We start from the raw sequence: 19,364 nt of genomic DNA, 5'->3' as shown, positions 1-19,364 counted from the left end.
CAAAGAGAGCTAAAATAGACTCTATCTCTGGATGGGGGAGTGGCCAGGTTCTGGAAGAGGGCAGAGGACTGGAAATTGTTGGTTTGGTCATTTTTGGAAAATACAGCTTGACACAGGTGTACTTGTCTGGTGTACCGTTTAGAATATATCCACCTCCAAGTAACTGGGGGAAAAAATCTAAATGGCAGCTTAAGGCACCATGGCATTTGTTGTTTATTAAGTAGTCCAGAAGTCAGTCCTTCCAGGGTTAATTCAGTGGCTCACCAATGTCAATTTCATCTTTCTCCTCCTGCCCTCCTCAGCACATGGGTTTTTCATACCTGTGCTTATTGCCTCACAATTGCAAAATGACTACCACATGTCCAGGTATATATCCTTAACCCAACAGTAACCAAAGCATAAAGGGAGAGGAAAAAAGTTATTTTGCAATTCTGTATCTCTTATCTGGGAGGAAAAGCTTTCCCATAAGGACACTGCAGACCTCCTATAACTCGCAGAGCAAATCAGAGGCATGTCCACACCTGACCAATCATTGGCAAAAGGGAGTGAGATTATTGTGATTGGGTTAACAAAATCCTGATTCATTCCCTGGAGCGGAAGAATTCAGACTTCCGGAAGCAAAGATGGAAGCTGTTGAGTAAATAACCAGTAGTGTATGTGCATGGTCGGGTTTCCCTTGTGTGGGGCCTGCGCTGGGCTGAGTGGATTCAGATGGAACAGCCACTGAACCCTCAGAAAGCTTATAGTCTGGGTGAGTTGGGTTTACACAAATAATTATAACTACATTTCTGAGGGCAGAGACCACGTGTTTGTCGATAGAGCTTTATAACTACATGTTTGGTGCCAGATCTGATTAGGTCTTGTGGAGATAAAAATAAAGACCTACTTCTTGCCTTTAAAGACTTCACAGTCTTTGAGAAAAACTGTAAACTGACAATCACAGAGTGTTAACTGAGATATAAACTCTGGGAGCAACTGGAGCAGCAGAGGGACCAGGGGCAAGACGTGAGGTGTCAAGAAAGGCTTTCAGAAAGGATGATTATAGATGGAGTCAGGATCAAGTACAAGGAAGTGTTTGGAAAAGAACTGCAGGAGAGGGGCACATAAGCAAAGGTTAGAAAGCAAGAGAAATAGCTTCATGTGCACAGGGGTCAACAAGCAGTTAAAAACACTGGCCCATCAAGTGGGACATACAGTTATGTCAAAGGACGCTGAAGATAAGCTCAAATTGCCCTCAGCGAAAGATCCTCACGGACCTATCAGTGCATTCATTTATTAAATCAACATCTACAGAGCACTAGGTACCAGATAGTTTCCAGCCTCAGTGCCTTTGCACTTGCTATGTGTCTGGACCAGCCAGCACTCCCGAAGGCTTCTTCAGCTCTTTCGTCCCTCAGAGACGCCTACCCCATCCCACCCCCCCCCCAGCTAAAATAGTCCCCACGTGGTCGCTTTCCATGACACCACAGTTTTGTTTTCCTTCTAGCATTAATCACATTATGAGATTATCGTCTTCGTTTGCTCAAGAGTTAATAGCCTGTCGGTTCCCACGAGAATGTAAGCTCCCCGCCAGCAAGGGCCTGGGCTCTTTCATGGTTTTACCCAGAGTTTTGACATCCTTAGGCTCTCAACCTCCCTACCGCGAAGATATAGAGCGTTCCGCTAGGTGAGTCCCGACCGGAGCATGCGCAGAAGGCCCCTGGCGCGCGCAGCTCTGGCCCCGCCCCGCGCGTCCCGCCCCCTCCCGGGCAGGTTGGCGGTCGCAGTCGCATCTTCGCCGGCCGGTGCTCCCGCCGGGACGCTGTTGCGCACGCCTCGGCGCGGTAACGGACGCGCCCCCCGGTGCGCCGGCCAGGCCCAGGGGATGGGACCCAAGCTCGCAGACTCCGTGGAGGCGCTCCGCGCCGCCGGCAACCAGAGTTTCCGCAACGGCCAGTTCGCCGAAGCCACCGTGCTGTACAGCCGCGCGCTGCGGACGCTGCAGGCGCAAGGTACGACCCTGGCCCCGGGTTTCCCCGCCAGGCCGGCCTCTCCCCGCGGCGTCCCCCACTGCGGCCGCCCAGACCTCGCTCCTGCCCAGGGTGCCTGCGGCTTGCTTTCCCCAGGGTCAGCTGGCTCATCAGGCCCACCCGGCACCCTTCCCGCCCATTCCCCTCTTCGGCATCCTACGAGAAACTTCCTTGGCCCTTTCTGCTATTTTTTTTTTTAATTGTAATACGGTTTTATCACTGGTTCTTTTTCACTTACTGACACATCCCAAACATATTTCCATATCAGTGGGTGTTTTATCACATTTTTTTTATTGCGGTAAAAAACAGCATTAAATTTACCTTCTTAACCGTCTTTAAGTGGAGTATTAAGTACGTTCAGATTGTTGTGCAACAGATCGCTGCAGCAGTGAAACTCTGTACCCACTAAAACACTAATCTTCCTTCCCTCTCCTCAGCCCTTTGTTTCCACCTTTCTACTTTTGGTAGCCGTGATTTTGGTTACTTTAACTCCCTATGAGTCGAGTCATACAGTATTTGTCTTTTGTGACTGACTTAGTTTGCTTACCTTAATGGCCCCAAGGAGATTATAATCCATGTTGTAGCAATGTGACAGATGTTCTCCTCCTTTTTTAAGGCTGCATAATTTTCCATTGTATGGACATACCACACTTAATTTACCCAGATGTAAACTAGGCCTGTCTGATAACCGTCACGGCTGCAAAGAAGACAGACACAGTGATTTGGTAAGAGAGGTGACTGGGGAGCTCTTTTGGAGTGGAAGGTCAAGGACAACTTTGAAGAAGTGACCTTTGAAGTGATGTCTGAATGATGAGAAGAAGCCAAGTGCATAGTTTTGGGTGATGAGCACTCCAGGTGGAGGGAACTGTTCATTTTAAAGGCCCCCAGACAGGATAAGCATGGTGTGTTTCAGGAACCAGAGCATAGTAGCCAGTGGAGGAATAGTAAATACTGAGGTCAGTTAGATAGAGCCGTATTGTGTAGGCATTTTATACAGTAGGCTGTGGTAAGGAGTTTGGATTTTATTCCACGATGGGAGACAACTGGGGAGTTTTGGGTTTTGTTTTGTTTTGTTTTTAAGATTTTATTTATTTATTTGACAGAGAGAGATCACAAGTAGGCAGAGAGGCAGGCAGAGAGAGAGGGGGAAGCAGGCTCCCTGCCGAGCAGAGAGCCTGGTACAGGGCTTGATCCCAAGACCCTAAGACCTGAGCCAAAGGCAGAGGCTTAACCCACTGAGCCACCCAGGTGCCCTGAGTTTTGTTTTAAACAGAGGAGCAGCATGTCCTTTACCAGTTCTCCCAGCCTCCAGCTCATGGGTAAGACACTTTGGAGAAGAGGTAAGCCTCATTCTAACCAGCCATAGCCCATTGGCCCAAACCTCTCCTCCAAAGTGCCTTACCCATGAGCCCTCATTTCCTGTAGTACCTATTTCCTTTTGCCTTCCTTCATTTGTTGAGTGCTTTACTATGTGTTAGACACTACAAACTTCGTTCCTTTTTGTCTACATACAAACCAAGGATAAGATACCTTATAGATGAGGAGTCCAGAAGAGTTAAATCTGTCTACCCTGGGTAGACATCAGAGGCATGGGAGGACATGATGGGAGGACATCAGAGGCAGGATTTGAAAACAGGTCTGTCTGATTTGCAAGTCCAAGTTTTGAATCATTTTTCCAGGCTTCTCCCCAAAACCTCTCCAAAGTCCAATCTGTCTTGTTTGAACTTTTGCAATTCCAGGCCCCCCTTTGGCCTCCTATTGTTTTTCTAGAACACTCCTCTTTAGGCCCACTTCCTCAACTCAGCCTCACTTGATGAAGTCACTGATGAATCTGAAGTACTGATTTTCTTTTTTTTTTTTTTTTTTAAGATTTTATTTATTTATTTGACAGAGAGAGATCACAAGTAGGCAGAGAGGCAGGCAGAGAGAGAGGAGGAAGCAGGCTCCCTGTGGAGCAGAGAGCCCGATGCGGGGCTCGATCCCAGGACCCTGAGATCATGACCTGAGCCGAAGGCAGCGGCTTAATCCACTGAGCCACCCAGGCGCCCCTGAAGTACTGATTTTCTACCTTTTTCTTTATCCTACTCCAGCTGGTCTGCAAAAGCATGTGATTTTGAATGGATTTATTCTGGATCCTTCGAAGGGCTGCCTGGTGTAGATTTAGTCGGGGACCAGCATTTGGTTCTGATCTTGCTATTGATTTTCCCAGTGATTTCTGGGCAAATCCGTGGATTTCTCGGATCAGCTTTGCCGATCTTGAAAGGACAGCAGGGAGCAAGCTAACAAAATTGAACCCTTCCAGCAAGTCTGTAAAGTGGTGTGTTCATGCGATAGGGGAGCACATGCGATCAGAGGGATCGAGTGACTCATGCAGGCTCAGGGGCAGGATCCTCGGCTCCTCTGCTGCTCTTCCCACTGCACCCCTGCTGCTTCTGTGCATCTGTGCTCTAGCGCCTTGAGATAACTATGAGTTTTGAGTTCTTGTGCTTATTCTTCAAGAGCAAGGATATATTCTACTTTTTCTTGTACCTTGCTGTCTCACTCAGGGCCTGGCAAAATAAGGGGGGGATGTTCTGATTTTATTGGTTTGTTACTGTTGATATTGAATGAAAGCTGTCGTGCCTCAGTATGGTGACATACTTTGTTTAAAAAAAGTAAGTTGAGGGACACCTGGATGGTTCAGTGGGTTAAGCCTCTGCTTTCGGCTCAGGTCATGATCTCAGGGTCCTGGGATCGAGCCCCGCATCGGGCTCTCTGCTCAATGGGGAGCCTGCTTCTCTCTCTCTCAATCTCTCTCTCTCTCTCTGCCTGCCTCTCTGCCTACTTGTGATCTCTGTCTGGTCTGTCATCAAATAAATAAAATCTTTAAAAAAAAATAAGTTGTGGAAGGATAAGCAGTGGGGTGCCACTTAGTTTCGAAAATCTTTGAAAGCTATAAAACGGAATATTCGCTTCCCTGTGAATGTGAAGGTAATAGAAGAAGGCAAGCGTGACTACAGGAGGGTGTTACCTACCAACTTCAGGACTGTGCTGACCTCTGGGGGTCTGGGGAGGAAGCAAAGAGAAAAGGATGAGGATGAATGGAGCTTTAGCCATCTCAAAAATGAAAGAGGTTGGAAACAAATACAATGGATTGCCAAGTCCAGGGATGGATGTCAAGTATCTTGTTTCACTGTTTTCTGGATGTTTTATAATTTTCAGGAAAGAGTTTATTTTACTTCTTTGGGGTATATACTCAGGAGTAGAATTACTGAGTCAACACCTAATAATTTTTGGAGTTTTTCGTTTGTTTGCTTTCCATGATGGCTTATGCTAGTGGGTATGAGGTGGTTGAAAAAATATTTTTTTAAAGATTTTGTTTATTTATTTGAGAGAGTGAGAGTAGGAAAGCACAAGAGGGGGGAGGGTCAGAGGGAGAAACAGGCTCCCCACTAAGCAGGGAGCCCAATGCAGGGCATGATCCTAGGACTCCGGGATCATGACCTAAGCCCAAGGCAGACGCCTAACCAACTGAGCCACCCAGGCACCCCGAAAAATTATTTTTTAAAATTGAAAGTCTTTGTGGCCACACAGTAAAAGACATGGGCTTCTGAGATTCCTGAGGATAAGGATTGCCTTTAGGAAAGTGTCTGATAATTCTCTTCCATACTGGGTCGCTTGAATCCTTCCCCTGATTAAGTTCTGCATATTCCTGCCAGACCCAGAGGACTCTTCTTTGGCAAAGTCCTCTCTGATTTGACCAGGTAGGATTCGTCTCTGTCTGACCTGTTCAGTCTCTTTATCACATTTTTCTTTTCCTTTTTCAAAAAACCCTCTCATTGGGTTTACATGTTTTTTGTACAAAATTCACACACACGTGTAATTACAGCATGGATATCCTTGAGCAGAAGCCAGCTGGTTCATGTTTTGTCCTTTGCCTGGTCCTGACTTCCGTGCTGGAGTGAGTGAAAGAGAAGGTGTTTGGTTCCCTGTGAGTGGCAGGAAGCTTGCTGGCAGCCCCCTCAGACCAACAAGCCCCACATGGAAGCCCAGAGTGAGCTCCGGGTTTGAAATTCACCCAGAGTCCCACGGCATCCATTTCCCACTCTGTTAATTTCATGCTTTCTCTTCCCCTTGGGCAGGTTGCTCGAACCCGGAAGAAGAAAGCATCCTCTTCTCTAACCGTGCAGCGTGCCACTTGAAGGATGGCAACTGCAGGGACTGCATCAAGGACTGTACTTCGTAAGTGGGCGGGGCAGCCCCCGGGGTCTCAGGACAGGAGGCTGCGTTCATCGGGCCTGTTCTCTTCTTGGGGTTGACTCCAGCGGTTCCGAATATGTCAGATAAGGAGGAAGTGTCCGAGTGTCACCAGGTCCCTGAGGATAGGAGGCTCCACTTGGTGCCTGCAGCCCCTGACTTGTGTCTTTGGAGTCTGCCAAAGGAGTGGGAGTCTTAGAGGGTGGGCTTAGGTGGGGATTTAGAGGTGGGCCTTATGGGCCTTGTGAGATCGGGGACCTGACGATGAGGGTGAGGTGCAGGCTCATGACTGGCTTGCCCCGGTGTTTTCTGGGGTGGATGTGTGCCGGAGGGGAAAAAAGAGGGACAGAGGTTAGTTGAATCTCCTCAAAAGAAGCAAGGAGAAGGCGGCGTCCGTCGATGGCGAGGTATAAAGGACGTTGAGCAGTTTGTCCTACTACTTTTTTCTGCAAGCCAGTCTGACCCTGCCTGCTCTTCTCATCACCGAACTGGCAACACGCCTGTGTTCTCAGACCCGCTCTCCTGCGGCATCGCCTTGGGGTCCTGCCCTGGTGATAGCTGAGAGAGGAGGAGAGGTGAGCGTGCTCCTGGGGCCTGTGCTCGGGTGCTCCGTACCGGGCCGTGCTAGGTTTCCTTCCCGGAGGGCTCATGACCGCTCTGCGGGGTAAGTTGACCGTCCCGCCCAGGCTAGAAGTGGGTTGCGGCCGACTGAGGCCGTAAGGTGATCTGCCTGGCGTTCCATGGCCGATGGCAGAGGTGGAATTTAGACACCACTCCAGCTGACGGCGAAGCCTGTTTCTCCCACCGGGTCGGACTCTGTAGAAACACGTGGGAGAGTACAAGCCACAGGCGCTTGTTCTTGATCTGGGGGGACTGTGACTCAGAAAATTGGATTTCACAGCCTTAGTGGTTTTCTGCCCTTCCTCCCTTCTTCACTTCAGTCTAAGTTGGAAAGTCCCTCTGCTAAGGTTTGACATTTTTAGCCACATTTCTGTGCCAACTGTGACCTCCTGTACGCTGAATGTAGCAGATGACCCTGTGTAGAAGGAGCTGTGGGGGGAGCCCTGGTGCCTCAGCAGCCGGATGACATTTCTGCCTCCTGCTCTAGAGCGCTGGCCCTGATTCCCTTCAGCATGAAGCCCCTCCTGCGGCGGGCTTCCGCCTACGAGGCCCTGGAGAAGTACCCCCTGGCCTATGTGGACTACAAGACCGTGCTGCAGATCGATGACAGTGTGGCGTCAGCTGTGGAAGGCCTCAACAGGTGAGCCTGACACCTCAGGCGGTCTCTCCGGAACTCCCCGGCCTCCTGGATTCATTCACTTGGGACCGTGGCTTTGGTCAGCTCCTGGGGGTCCCCTGAGACCTGCTGAGCACATGGTGAAAGTACTGAAGGAGAGTCTGCGGTTCTGGTTAGCAGGGCCCTGAGGAGTCAGAGTGAGAAGGTGGATGGCTCGATGGCCCGGCTGCTCAGGTTCATTCACGTGGTAACAGGTTCTGGAGCTTTGTGTAAGGGATTGTGCCGGGTGCCCTGGGGAAGACCCCGCTTGCTTCAGAGACCTAACTAGAGTGGGGAGAGTAGGACACAGGCGCAGGCAGCCGGGACACGAGGCTTGTAGGGTGGTGTTTGCGGAGTTGGGTTGGCCTTTGGTACTGTGATGCTCCTCAAGGCCCGTTGGCCGCCATTTTGTTGTGGGCTTCTGAGTGGTGGTTTGTTTCTGCCTCATGGCTGCCTTCGTTTGTGTAACTAGTCATGTTTCCCCTCTTTGCATGGGCCACTAGAGAGCCAAACACCACACTCATAGCAAACCCTTCACAGGATTTCGTGACATGTGTTAAGTGTATCATTTTTAGCTTGACTTGATTTCTGTCCCCTTTATTCAGTCATTCAACAGAATCTGGCACTTCTGTGTCCCCAACTTTGCACTAGGGCCTGGGCTGATGCCTGACACATAGCTTTTCAAGCCCTAATGGAACCCCTGATCTCTTGGGGAACCCCAGTCAGTCACAGCCATGCACACCACCGCGTGGTGAGTGGTGTGGTAGGAGGAGCCCCAGGGGGCTGAGGGGACAGAAAGGGGCACCTAACCCAGGGGGTAGGAGGAAGCCAGTCAGGATTTTGCAGAGGAGGTGAGCTGAGGCTGAGAAATGAAGAGATGTGGGGCCAGGGCAGCAGGAAGGGCAATTGTCAGGGTGAGCCGGGATGGTGTGTTCGAGGAATCGTGAGGAGTGCCACGTCACTTGGCACTGCTGGTGAGGAGCTCAGCTCGGATGTGTGAGGTGAGCCCGGACCTAATCCAGGCATAGTGAGGTTTTGTGGAAGGGTCTTGAGCAGGGGAGCAACTTGAGCAGATTTGAGAGAAAAAGCTCACTGGCTGCCGTGTTGCTGGATGACGTGAAGGAGAGCAGAGTCAGAAGGGTTAGGCGGTTAGTCAGGTGGTGGAGATAGTGGAAAGAGGACAGTGGGACCAGTTTTGAGGACAGTTAGGTAGTAGTTCAATGAATTTGGATGTTGGGGTTGGTGAGAAGGGAAGAATAGAATAAACATCCTGGTGGATGACACGGTAAGTCAGAGGGGACGAGAGGCGTGAGGACAGTGGTTGGTATCTACATGGATTTTGGAGCGAAAGAGACAAATATAAGGCAGACTGTGGATTTGAGGTCATCAGCATAGAGGTGGGTTGAGGTTGTGGGAGAAAAAGAGACCCCCCCCCCCCCACAGCAAGTGAGCCCGGGGAAGAGGGTTGCGTTTTGAAAATTGCAACATTTGAGGGACTTCAGGGGGACGGCAGCTGGAGGGGAGGAGGAAACTCGGCGCACTTAGGAAGTATTTCCAGAAGGATGAAAACCTCATTCCCATCAGGTGTTCCAATGAGTGAAGAGGACTTGTGGGTTTAAGAAGGAGAGTCACTGTGGTGACTTCTGACGCGGCGGGTCAGAAGCCCGCATGGCAGTGGGTTCAAGAAACCTGGCCGTGAAGAGGCAGAGGAGTCCAGCCGCAATGTCGGGGTGGGGTCTCCAGGAGGCGGAAGTGAGGAAACAGTGAAATGTGGCCAGTTGGAGTCTGTGGAGAGAGAGGATGATGCTAGAGGAGAGCTGTTGGCTGTGGTTCCTGATGGGGGCAGGGCGCGGTGAGACCCAGAGCTGAGGGGGAGTGCCTGGCCTTGTCACTTCTTCACGTGTGACAGGAGAGAACTAGGAAGGATTTAGTGCCCACGCAGGTGGGTTTGCGTTTGTGAGACCTGGAACTTTGCCCTGAAAAAGGAGGGGAGGGTAAGGGAGCTGGGCTGAGGAGGGTAGAGGTTTGACGTGGCTGTGCTAGTCAGGAAGACAGCCGGAGGGCCTTAGTCAGGGACCGTGAGTTCGTAGTGATCGCCATCTGGGACACCGTCCTTCTAGTCACACGGGAGCACAGTCGTTGGAGCAGAGAAAGCATACCGTTGGCTTTATTCACTCCTGGAGCACATGCTTACAGGGCCCGGGTGTCGTGTGATGTGCTATAGGGGCTGGAGATCTCTTAACCGAAGGGACGTGATCCCTGAGCAGCATCTGAAGGAAGTTAGCTGGGCCCAGAAGGGGGGGGATGGAAAGTGAAGACATCATTCCAGGTAGAGGGAAAAGCGTGGGCAGAGGCTCGAACAGATGGATCAAGAGGGAATGCGGCACACGGTAGAAGTGGGGAGGAGCAGGGGACCAGATCTCAGGCCCTGTCAGCCTAGGGAAGTGGGAAGCGCTGGAGGATTTCAATACTTGAGAATGACCTAAGATTTGTATTTTATAAAAATCTCTGAGCATTAGTCACGCCTCAGGTGTTTGCATGGCCTTGTAATAGATCCACTGACAAAATATAAGACATGGGATCCTTTCTTGGGGGCATGTGTGATCCTTTGGGGGTGAGGTTTGAGTACCCTTTTGTTTTAATAAGTGTACTCTTTTTTTTTTTTGAGATTTTATTTATTTGACACATAGAGATCACAAGTAGGCAGAGAGGCAGGCAGAGGGGAAGAGGGAAACAGGCTCCTTGCTGAGCAGAGAACCCAATACAGGACTCGATCCCAGGACCCTGAGATCATGACCTGAGCCAAAGGCAGAGACTTAACCCACTGAGCCACCCAGGTGCCCCCAGGTTTGAGTACCCTTAACAAGCAGCTGTCACTGCCTTGAAGTTAACAGAGTGTGGCCAAGTCTGGGCCAGGCAGGGTGGGCGTGTCATGGTGCAGACCTGTGTCTCCTTCCTGCTGTGTGTCACAAAGCTGTAAAAGGAGGGTGGCTCTCACACACCCTCTCTGGATTTCTGAGAGGAGGGGCATCTTCTTGACCCAGTCAGAAACCTCCTTGTAATTTTCTCTGCCTTTCCAGAATGACCAGAGCTCTCATGGACTCGCTGGGGCCCGAGTGGCGCCTGAAGCTACCCTCTATCCCCTTGGTGCCTGTCACAGCTCAGAAGAGGTGGGATTCCTCACCTTTGGAGTACCACAAAGAGAACACTAAGGGCAAATTCAGAGAAGCCACAACCGCCAAGGGCAGAGGTAAGCTGTGACTTCCTGCCCAGAGTGTTACAGTCTCCCCTTGGCCACCACCTTCAGAGTAATCCTGTAAAAACTGGCGTTGCTTAAAGGCAAGCTATAAAAATTATCCAGGAAACAAAAAGTCTTTACCTTTTAGAGACTGTCTTCTCAGTTCAATCCTGAAGGCAATGAGAAAGCCCGCCCACTGCTGTCCCAATTCAGAGACAGAAAAGGCACATTGGACACTCGGCCTGGCGCATAGGTATACAGCGTTAGTTCCCTTCTCTTTGCTCTGGCAGCACTGGGGATGGATGATCCAGGATGTTTTTGGTGGCAAGAACAGAAAACTCAACGTGGTAAAAATAACAAAGAGAACATATCGGCTCATGTAACTAAAAGTTCCGAGTTCAGATCCAGGCTAGGTTTGCTCCAGGAGCTCACATTAGCAGCCTCGGACTCCATTCCTTGGTATTCATCTCAGCTCTCTTCTCTGGTGTGTCTGCTTTGTCCTGGGGCAGTCTTCCCTCCCAGGGCTAAAATAGCCATAAAGTGGTTCCTGGCCTCGTCCCCATATGCCATGCCTTGTGGCCCAGAGGAAGAGAAAAAGGTGGTTTTTCTTCTGAGAGCTCCCTAAGAGAGGGTTTCTTTCCTTTAAATCCCTTTAAATCCACTGGCTCAGTATATTCTGGCCTGTTTGGTCACAGGCCATTCTCTAGGAACTGATCACTGGGACTAGGAACTGAGATTTTGTGGCCCTAAGCCATCTGCCTCCACCTTCGTAGTGAGAGGGTGCCGCTGCCCCAGGAACACACAGACCATGTGGGGCCCTAGAGGTGGAATAGGGAGGGGAGATCAAAGCTAGGGAGCCCCAAAACGGGGGCTGTCGACCTCAACCGTGTAAAAAAGAGGGGCCATTCTTCAGGCCTCAGTTCAGCAGTGCCCCGGGGAATCAGCTGGGCTCAGTGAGCCTAGGCATTGAGGAGACCAGGTGCAGCGGGTGAGCGCTCCAGCCTCGCCGTGGCGGCAGTGCAGGGCGGGGTCACTTCCCTGCCCACGAGGGAATGGGTCTGGCCGTGGGTAGCATTCACTCTGGTTTGTGGGAACCTGCTAAGTGTCCCCCTCTTCTCCAGAATGGAAATGTGGGGTGCTAATGAACTAGATGGCTTCAGGGCGCCTACTAAATATTTCTTTCAGAGTCACTGGCCCATGTATTTTCCAGTCTGTGCCGTGTATTTACGGACAAGCAGTCTTGGCCTTCAGGAAGCCCTCAGTATAAGAAGAGACAGAGACACCTAAACAGCATTTCCAAAATACAGGAGGAAGGACACGTGCTTTAGAGCCTTTAGTATTTGGGGAGTTCGAGACAGGAACTGACACCTGTGCGCTTGGAGGAGTCAGGGAAAGCCTCCCGGAGGAGGTGACCTGTTGAGCTGGATGCTGAGGGGGACTGAGAGGGGTGTTCTTCAGGTGGGGAAGCGAAGGGAAGGGAATGTCTGGCAAGGACGGTAGAGAGAGCTAGAGAATGCAGTGCGTGGCTCTTGCTGGGGAGCCGCGGGAGGCCGCAGGCCTGCCTTGTGGAGTTGGGGAGCCTGGGGGAAAGCCAAAGTGGTATGGAAACTGCAGCCCGCCCAGGAGACAGGCAGGAAGGTTCGCAGTAGGATGTTTGCAACCGCAAACAACAGAACTGGAAATGGCTTCAGATCTCGGAAGGGATGAATGAGCAGTGAGCGCGAGCTACAGGGATACACGTCAGTACAGCGGAGTCTGAGGAACACAGTGCCGAGGGGAAGGAGTAAAGCCAAGTCACAGAGGAATACTTAGAGTCATTTATTCTTTTATATGAAATTTTAAAAAAACGAATGGCAAATGGTTTATAGGAACTATCGTATAGAGTTAAGCTACCAAGGAAAAAAGGGGGAAGAAAGCACAGGGTTGGGGATCACGGTTTCCTCCAGGGGTGGGTTGATTTGGGGAGGGGGCCTCACAGGGCTTTAAAGGTTTTAGTAAATGTTCTGTTTCTGAAGGTGAGGGATGAGTTTAAGGGTGTTAGTTTTGTTCTTAAAATCTTACCCGTGTTGTAAAGATACAGGATTTTATAAAGATAGTTTTTAAAAATTAAAGAAACCCAGTGATCTGGGAGCTGGGGCTGGAGCGTGGTTGCGGCTGCGCAGTGAAGGGCCGAGGGCCAGGCCCAGCAGCCCGGGTTTCGCTTCGTGTCTCTGTCCTTCTGCGCTGGGGCCAAGCTGCGTGGGGCAGGTGAGGGAAGGTCCAGGCTCCAGAGAGGAGGAACAGTGGGCTCTTCGGCCCTCTTCAGAGAGCCGGGGAGTGACACTGTTTCTTTCTCAGATGCTTGCCTATTTAAATACTTACTTCCTTATTTAAATAATTATTTCCTCTCCTGCTTTTTTTTTTTTTTTAAAGATTTTATTTATTTATTTGACAGACAGAGATCACAAGTAGGCAGAGAGAGAGCAAGGGAAGCAGGCTCCCTGCTGAGCAGAGAGCCTGATGTGGGGCTCGATCCCAGGACCCTGGGATCATGACCTGAGCTAAAGGCAGAGGCTTTAATGCACTGAGCCACCCAGGCGCCCCTTCCTCTCCTGCTTTAAGTTGATAGGGTGATCTGCACTTTGTGGCGCACTCAGGTTTTGTCCTGACACTGCCCCAGGTCAGGTAGCTAGTGCCCCAGTGTACAGAGGAACTGAGGTCCCCGGCTACTGAGGGCCACTGCGGGGACTAGACCTCCAGCGTGCCCTTTACCATGTATCTGTCTGACATGTGTGTCTATGTGTGTTTTCTTCGGGAGTCCCCAGCCTCCGACTGAGAACCTGTTTAATCTCCCAGAAGCCACGTGGGGGAGTCCTTCCTCGGGTATGCTGCTTTAGAGCAGTGTAGGGAGTCTCGGGGCGGGAGAGGATCGCAGACAGCGAGGGCCCATGGCCCTCAGGCACCTGCTCCATGGCTCTTTCCTCTTCTGAATTTGCCTCTAGTGTCTTCCACTGGGGATGTGGAGAGAGCCAGAATTCTGAAGGAAGAAGGCAATGAGCTTGTAAAGAAGGGGAACCATAAGAAAGCTATTGAGAAGTACAGCGAAAGCCTGTCCTTTAGTGACATGGAGTCTGCCACGTACAGCAACAGGTATGTTCCGCACAGCTGCTGCCCTGGGGGTTTGCGGGACGCTGGCTGTCGCCCCCCCAGTCTGCTTGCAGACTGGGGTGGCCTCTTCATTCCTCTCGTTGACTCGGTGTGTCGCACCGCAGAGTAGGCGTACCTGGTTGTTTTGGTCACTGGGAGGCAGGTGTGGCCGGTGGCATTCGCTCTCAAAGGAATAGAAACTGAGCGATGCCCCCATGGGGCCTGGGCTCTGTCCCCCTCCCTCCTCTTCAGGCTTTCGTGAACCATCCAGCTGTGCACACTCCGTGAGTGAGAGCAGTGTGCTTGCCACACAGACATGGCCTCAGCACATGTCTTGTAGCCCTCCCCCTGGCCTAGCCCCATGGCTTCCTCAGACCCTCCCGTGGGGAGGGTTGGCCCTGTCTCAGCACGGGGACAGAACCCAGCGTGTGGACTCCCTGTCACCTGGCCTGGGAGCAAGAGAGATGGTCCCGCCTAGCCTGAAGGGCGTGACCTGCAGCCCAGTTGAACAACCCGCACCACAGGCTGCGGCCGTGGCTGCTGGTTCTTTCTACCCACAGTGGGGGCACCGTCCCTTTACTGGGTGGGAATCACGGTTTTACACACACTCGGGCGTACTGGTGGTAGGTGGTCTTTCCCTTTGCAAGTCAAGAAATCAGAAGCTCAGAGCTAGAAGGGCTTTACCTCCGCTCACCTGGCCAGTACACGGTGGAGACAGACTTGCAACCTGGCTCCGATGAGATCTACTAATTTCACTGTCAGAAGCTTGGAACACTCACCAAGGGACCATCTCTGAGCCAAATCTTGTTTATAAAAGATTTACTATAAAAATGTTATAAATTGTTTCTCCCACCCTGCTAACATACACATACTATTACTCTTTAGTTAAAAAATCTTAGATTTACTATAGTATCGCCATTCCCTATCCAAAATTCTTGGGATAAAATGTGTTCCAGATCTAAGGTCATATGGTTCATACATTGGACCACATAATACTCCCACAGGCTCTGGGGCAATGGCTGAAGTTCATTGTTAACATTCCTGCCTGAAACACAGGGAAAGTCCATGCTCATGTGGGGCAGTGTTCCAGACTAAGTAACCGCAGGCCTGTGCGGGTCAGGTTTTGCTGTCAAATAAGTTCAAGAAGAACTTTTCATTTTAAAGTGTAGATTTTGGCATTTGGAACCTGTGGTTTTACTGGCTGATGAGACCAGGGATCCCTCAGTCTGTCAGGCTCACTGGAAGGAAGGGCTGCTGCCCATCTGTTCTAGGTTTCTGCAGCAGCATTTTGATAACCCCATCTCTGGGAGAGACCTCTAATAGTCTAGTTTCCTGAACTTTTACTGTATTCAAGACAATGCTTTGTTTTGTTTCAATATGATTTTTCACGCAAGTGTGTGAAAAATTATTAGTGCTTTTATATTTTAATTATTAGTGCCTTATAGTCTCTTGTAGGGGTGGTTTTCTCCTCGTTCTTAATCAGAGCATCACTGGCTCTTTTCCCAGGTTTGTTCTTCTAGCTAAACCTAGTAGGATCCCTTTTGACAGACTCCAAAAAGTATCTTGATGGGCTTTTGGTTGTAGTTACATTGAATTTATAAATTTTTTTTAAGATTTTTATTATTTATTTATTTGATAGAGATCACAAGCAGGCAGAGAGGCAGGCAGAGAGAGTTGGGAAGCAGGCTCCCTGCTGAGCAGAGAGCCCGATGCGGTGCTCGATCCCAGGACCCTGAGATCATGACCTGAGCTGAAGGCAGAGGCTTTAACCCACTGAGCCACCCAAGGCGCCCCTGAATTTATAAATTTAATTTCGAGGACTGATAACTTGATACAAAACTGAATTTTCCCTCCATTGTGGCTGAAATCATACATCCTGGATGCCACTGTAATGCTCTGCCTTGTGTGTCTGAAGCTCTGCACACCGGGGCATCGCCTTTGGCTTCCTCCCGTCCTCTCTGTGTAGTTGATATCACTCCAGTGCCCAGCACGTACAGCTTGCCCTGAATGGACTTCAGAAGAGTCTCATTTAAAGTTAAAAATAAACCTGAATCCCTACCTCACTCCATATTTTAAAAGAAATTCTAAGTGGATCACAGTTTCAAATGTTTCGGAAAGTAAAACCATTAAGTTCTAGAAGAATGCACGGATTAATTATCTTGCAGTGGGAAAAGTATTAAAATGGAATTGTTGTGGGGTGGGGGATAGGGACCAGAGCTGTCATTAAAGGAAAGGTAAATTTGATTTCGTAAGGTTAAAAACCTTTATGTAAAGGTACTGAGCAATTACATTAAAACGGACCTTATTTTCTTCCACTATTGACTGAAGTTAAAGATTGACACCCAGGGTTGGTACAGTTACAGGGAAACAGAAAGTTATTGATGGTGCCTCAGAGAGCAGCTCCTTTGCAGAGCATTTTGGCAACAACAGTCAAGATTAAAAGTGCCCATATCCGCTGACCCACGGTCCCTCCCAGCAGGCCTTTGCGTTTTATGCACAAGGACGCTGACGGCAGCGTCTTGTGTTTATAGACTGGAAGCAATGAAAACTGTCCCCAGATAAGGAATTGGTAAAATAAGTTATGGTTCATCTGACCAAGTGAATACTGCTCCCACTGGAGATGCTGAGGATGGATGGATGGAGGCCCAGAGGGAGCGCCAACACACCTGTTCTTAGTGGCCATCTTTGGAGAAAAGAATGGGGGAGGCGTACAGACTTTTTCTGCCCGTAGATGCAGAACGTTTTGTCGTGTGGATGTCTGCAGCTGGTTTTTTTTCCATGATTATGAAAATTCTCACACTATAAGTTTAAAGAATTGGGCGTTGAACCACCTACCATCTAAATTCCCCATTAACACTTTGCTCCGTTTGCCCTATCGCTATGGAGCCGTTGACCGGCGCCTCTTAGTTTGGGCGCATTTCAGCGTGAGCCGCAGACCTCTTCCATCTTCCCGCTAACGTGCCCACGTGCACATCCTCAGAGTCCCAATACCCTGGATGACTCTTTAATCCACCAAGGGGGAGTTTTCAGGAGCAAAAGATAACAGGCTAGGAGCGCGAGGTGGCCTGAGGGATGGAGCCACACGGTCAGGACGTGGAGTGCTGCAAGCCGGGCTCCCATGGGGCGCCTCTCCCCGCCAATCCCACCCCGTGCTGCGCTGGTGGGTTCCCACTATGGAGAGGGGTCAGCCTCCCCCCAGGGGTGAGGAAGCTGTGCAGCTACCAGCTCAGAGCGCCGTTTGTCAACTCCAAGATCACCCCTCTGACCACCGCACGACTGGGGGTGGGGGGGCTAAGCAGGGGCTGAGACCTCCGTTGGCCTTTCCCATCAGAGCGCTCTGCCATTTGGCCCTGAAGCAGTACAAGGAAGCTGTGAGGGACTGCACAGAAGCCCTCAGGCTGGATGGAAAGAACGTGAAGGCGTTCTACAGACGAGCGCAAGCCTACAAGGCACTCAAGGTAAGAAAAGCCTGACCGAAAGGCACCCGCTGAGGCGCCGGTGCCTGGGGTGGCCCTTCCAGAGCGCAGGCTGGGTGAGGGGGCGGTGGGCCACGTCCCTCCCCATCCAGGGCAGCCCTGGTGGCTCTGGGCAGGCTCTCAGGCTGGGGTTGGAGACCCTCCGCCCTGGCTGCTCTGGCCCCTCTCCGTCGGGCCTCCGTCCTCGCCCCCTTCTCTCTCCTCTCAGGAGTACAAATCCAGCTTTGAAGACATCAACAGTCTTCTGCAGCTTGAGCCCAGGAACGGCCCTGCCCAGAAGTTGCAGCAGGAAGTTAACCAGAGCTTAAACTAAAGACCCAGAAGGTTAGCGGGAAACCTCTGCCCGAGCTCCCTCCTCCAGTCCTGCTCCTGGGACCCAGCATACCCCCAAGTGAGCTTGGATGTGACTCAGAGGTGACGGCTTCCCACCCCTTAAGAGGCTTTGCTTGTTCAAATTAAGCTCAGTGTAGTAAAACAAAAAAACAAACCCCAGATGTTGTTGTTTTGCCGGAACGGTCCCTACTCCCCGCCTGCTTCAGACCGTTGGCAGAGCACTCGGCTCTGTCCCTGCCCCAGGCGTGCTCCCCACGGCTGCCCTTCTAGCTGCACCAGACCCATCTCACTGTGGTTCATCTGAGCAGACTGCGCTCTGGGGTTGGGGCATGAGGGATAAACTAGAACCCAGAGCAGCCTGTTGAGCTGGTTCTCCAGGGCTGCCGCCCCCGCCCTGTGCTGGGCAGAGTTCCCTGTGCTCTGAGCTCCAGTGCCTTTTGGCCGGGCCCTGCTTTGGTGAGGATGCAGAATCCTGACCCTCCGGTGGCCTTGTCCGGAGCTCTGCACCGCGGCCTCCTGCGGGGAGGTGCCCAAGAGGTTTTAAGAGTCCGGAGGTATGGCCGCTTCTGAAGGTGGGATGGAGAGAAAGGCCTTCTTGAAGTCTGTCCTTCCACTCTGGGCAGGGACTTCTTTTGACCTCAACAGTGGCCCCCTCCAAGCTTCTAGGTTCTTTGTAATGTGAAGTTAATTTGAACTAAACGACTGATTTTGTTGAACTGCGTATTCAAGCTATTGCATTAAACATCTTTCTGGTACATAGATGCCTACTGTATTTATGTTTGTGCTTTTTCAGTTTTGTGCCTGGACCTTTGCGGTAATAAAGAGCTACAGCGTGTTGAGCATTTGCACACTCGTTGAACAAACTTCCCAGAGTGTCTGCACGGGTCAGCCTGTGTGTGCAGTGCTGGGGAGATCGGTGACCGGCCATGCCCCTGCTCGTAGAGGGCTGAGGCTCTGGTGGGCAGGGACGGTGGTCATCAGAGATCCCCGGAACAAACTGCAGCCTGGCTAAGCGCTCTGGAGCTGTCACACAGCGCTTTCCCCGCCTGACCCTGGGGAGGGAAGGGGGTCCCTGAGGAAGTAAAGCTTGCACTGAGTTCTAACGTGGGAGTTTAACTGGTGAGGAGAGCAGTAAGGCAGGCCAAGCAGACACCACAGACGTTTGTATAGGCCCCAGCTGGGAGGAGAGGGCAAGGACGGGGACCAGAAAGTGCTTTCCTGGTCTGTGTCCTAGTCAAATTGTTCTTCCTGCCTTTTTTTTTTTTTTTTTTTTTAAAGATTTTGAGAGAACAAGTGGGAGGAAGGGCAGAGAGAGAAGCAGACTCCCCACAGAGCAGGGAGCCTGACATGAGACTTGATCCCGGGACCCTGGATCACGACCTGAACTGAAGGCAAACTCTTAACCAGAGGGTTATGAAGGGGCGGCAGGGGGGTGGGGGGTGGGGGTGGGAGGTTGAGGAACCAGGTGGTGGGTAATAGGGAGGGCACGTACTGCATGGAGCACTGGGTGTGATGCCAAAACAATGAACACTGTTATGCTGTAAATAAACAAATAAAAATATAAAAAAAAAAAAAAAGATTTTGAGAGAACAAGTGGGAGGAAGGGCAGAGAGAGAAGCAGACTCCCCACAGAGCAGGGAGCCTGACATGAGACTTGATCCCGGGACCCT

At 51.0% G+C, this 19,364-nt stretch overlaps 1 protein-coding gene across 1 annotated transcript; it reads left to right on the top strand.

The window, feature by feature from the left end:
• The first annotated feature begins 1,757 nt into the window (after positions 1-1,757).
• Positions 1,758-18,573, top strand: TOMM34 (translocase of outer mitochondrial membrane 34). The gene is made up of 7 exons (XM_045980202.1): positions 1,758-1,991; positions 6,131-6,230; positions 7,354-7,506; positions 10,602-10,771; positions 13,741-13,888; positions 17,217-17,343; positions 17,570-18,573. Exons 1-7 carry the CDS (start codon positions 1,865-1,867, stop codon positions 17,672-17,674), a joined length of 930 nt encoding a protein of 309 aa, XP_045836158.1. The 5' UTR covers positions 1,758-1,864; the 3' UTR covers positions 17,675-18,573.
• The last annotated feature ends 791 nt before the right edge of the window (positions 18,574-19,364 follow it).

This window comes from Meles meles, chromosome 16, assembly GCF_922984935.1.
Source record: "Meles meles chromosome 16, mMelMel3.1 paternal haplotype, whole genome shotgun sequence".
NCBI lineage: Eukaryota > Metazoa > Chordata > Mammalia > Carnivora > Mustelidae > Meles > Meles meles.
Note: the sequence above shows the minus strand (reverse complement) of the source record. Positions and strands in the feature narration are given on the sequence as shown.

Coding starts and splice junctions, on each gene's coding strand:
- TOMM34 (XM_045980202.1), top strand. CDS start 1,865: ATGGGACCCAAGCTCGCAGACTCCGTGGAGGCGCTCCGCGCCGCCGGC. Junction 6,231..7,353: donor TGCATCAAGGACTGTACTTC/GTAAGTGGGCGG, acceptor CTCCTGCTCTAG/AGCGCTGGCCCTGATTCCCT. Junction 13,889..17,216: donor TCTGCCACGTACAGCAACAG/GTATGTTCCGCA, acceptor CTTTCCCATCAG/AGCGCTCTGCCATTTGGCCC.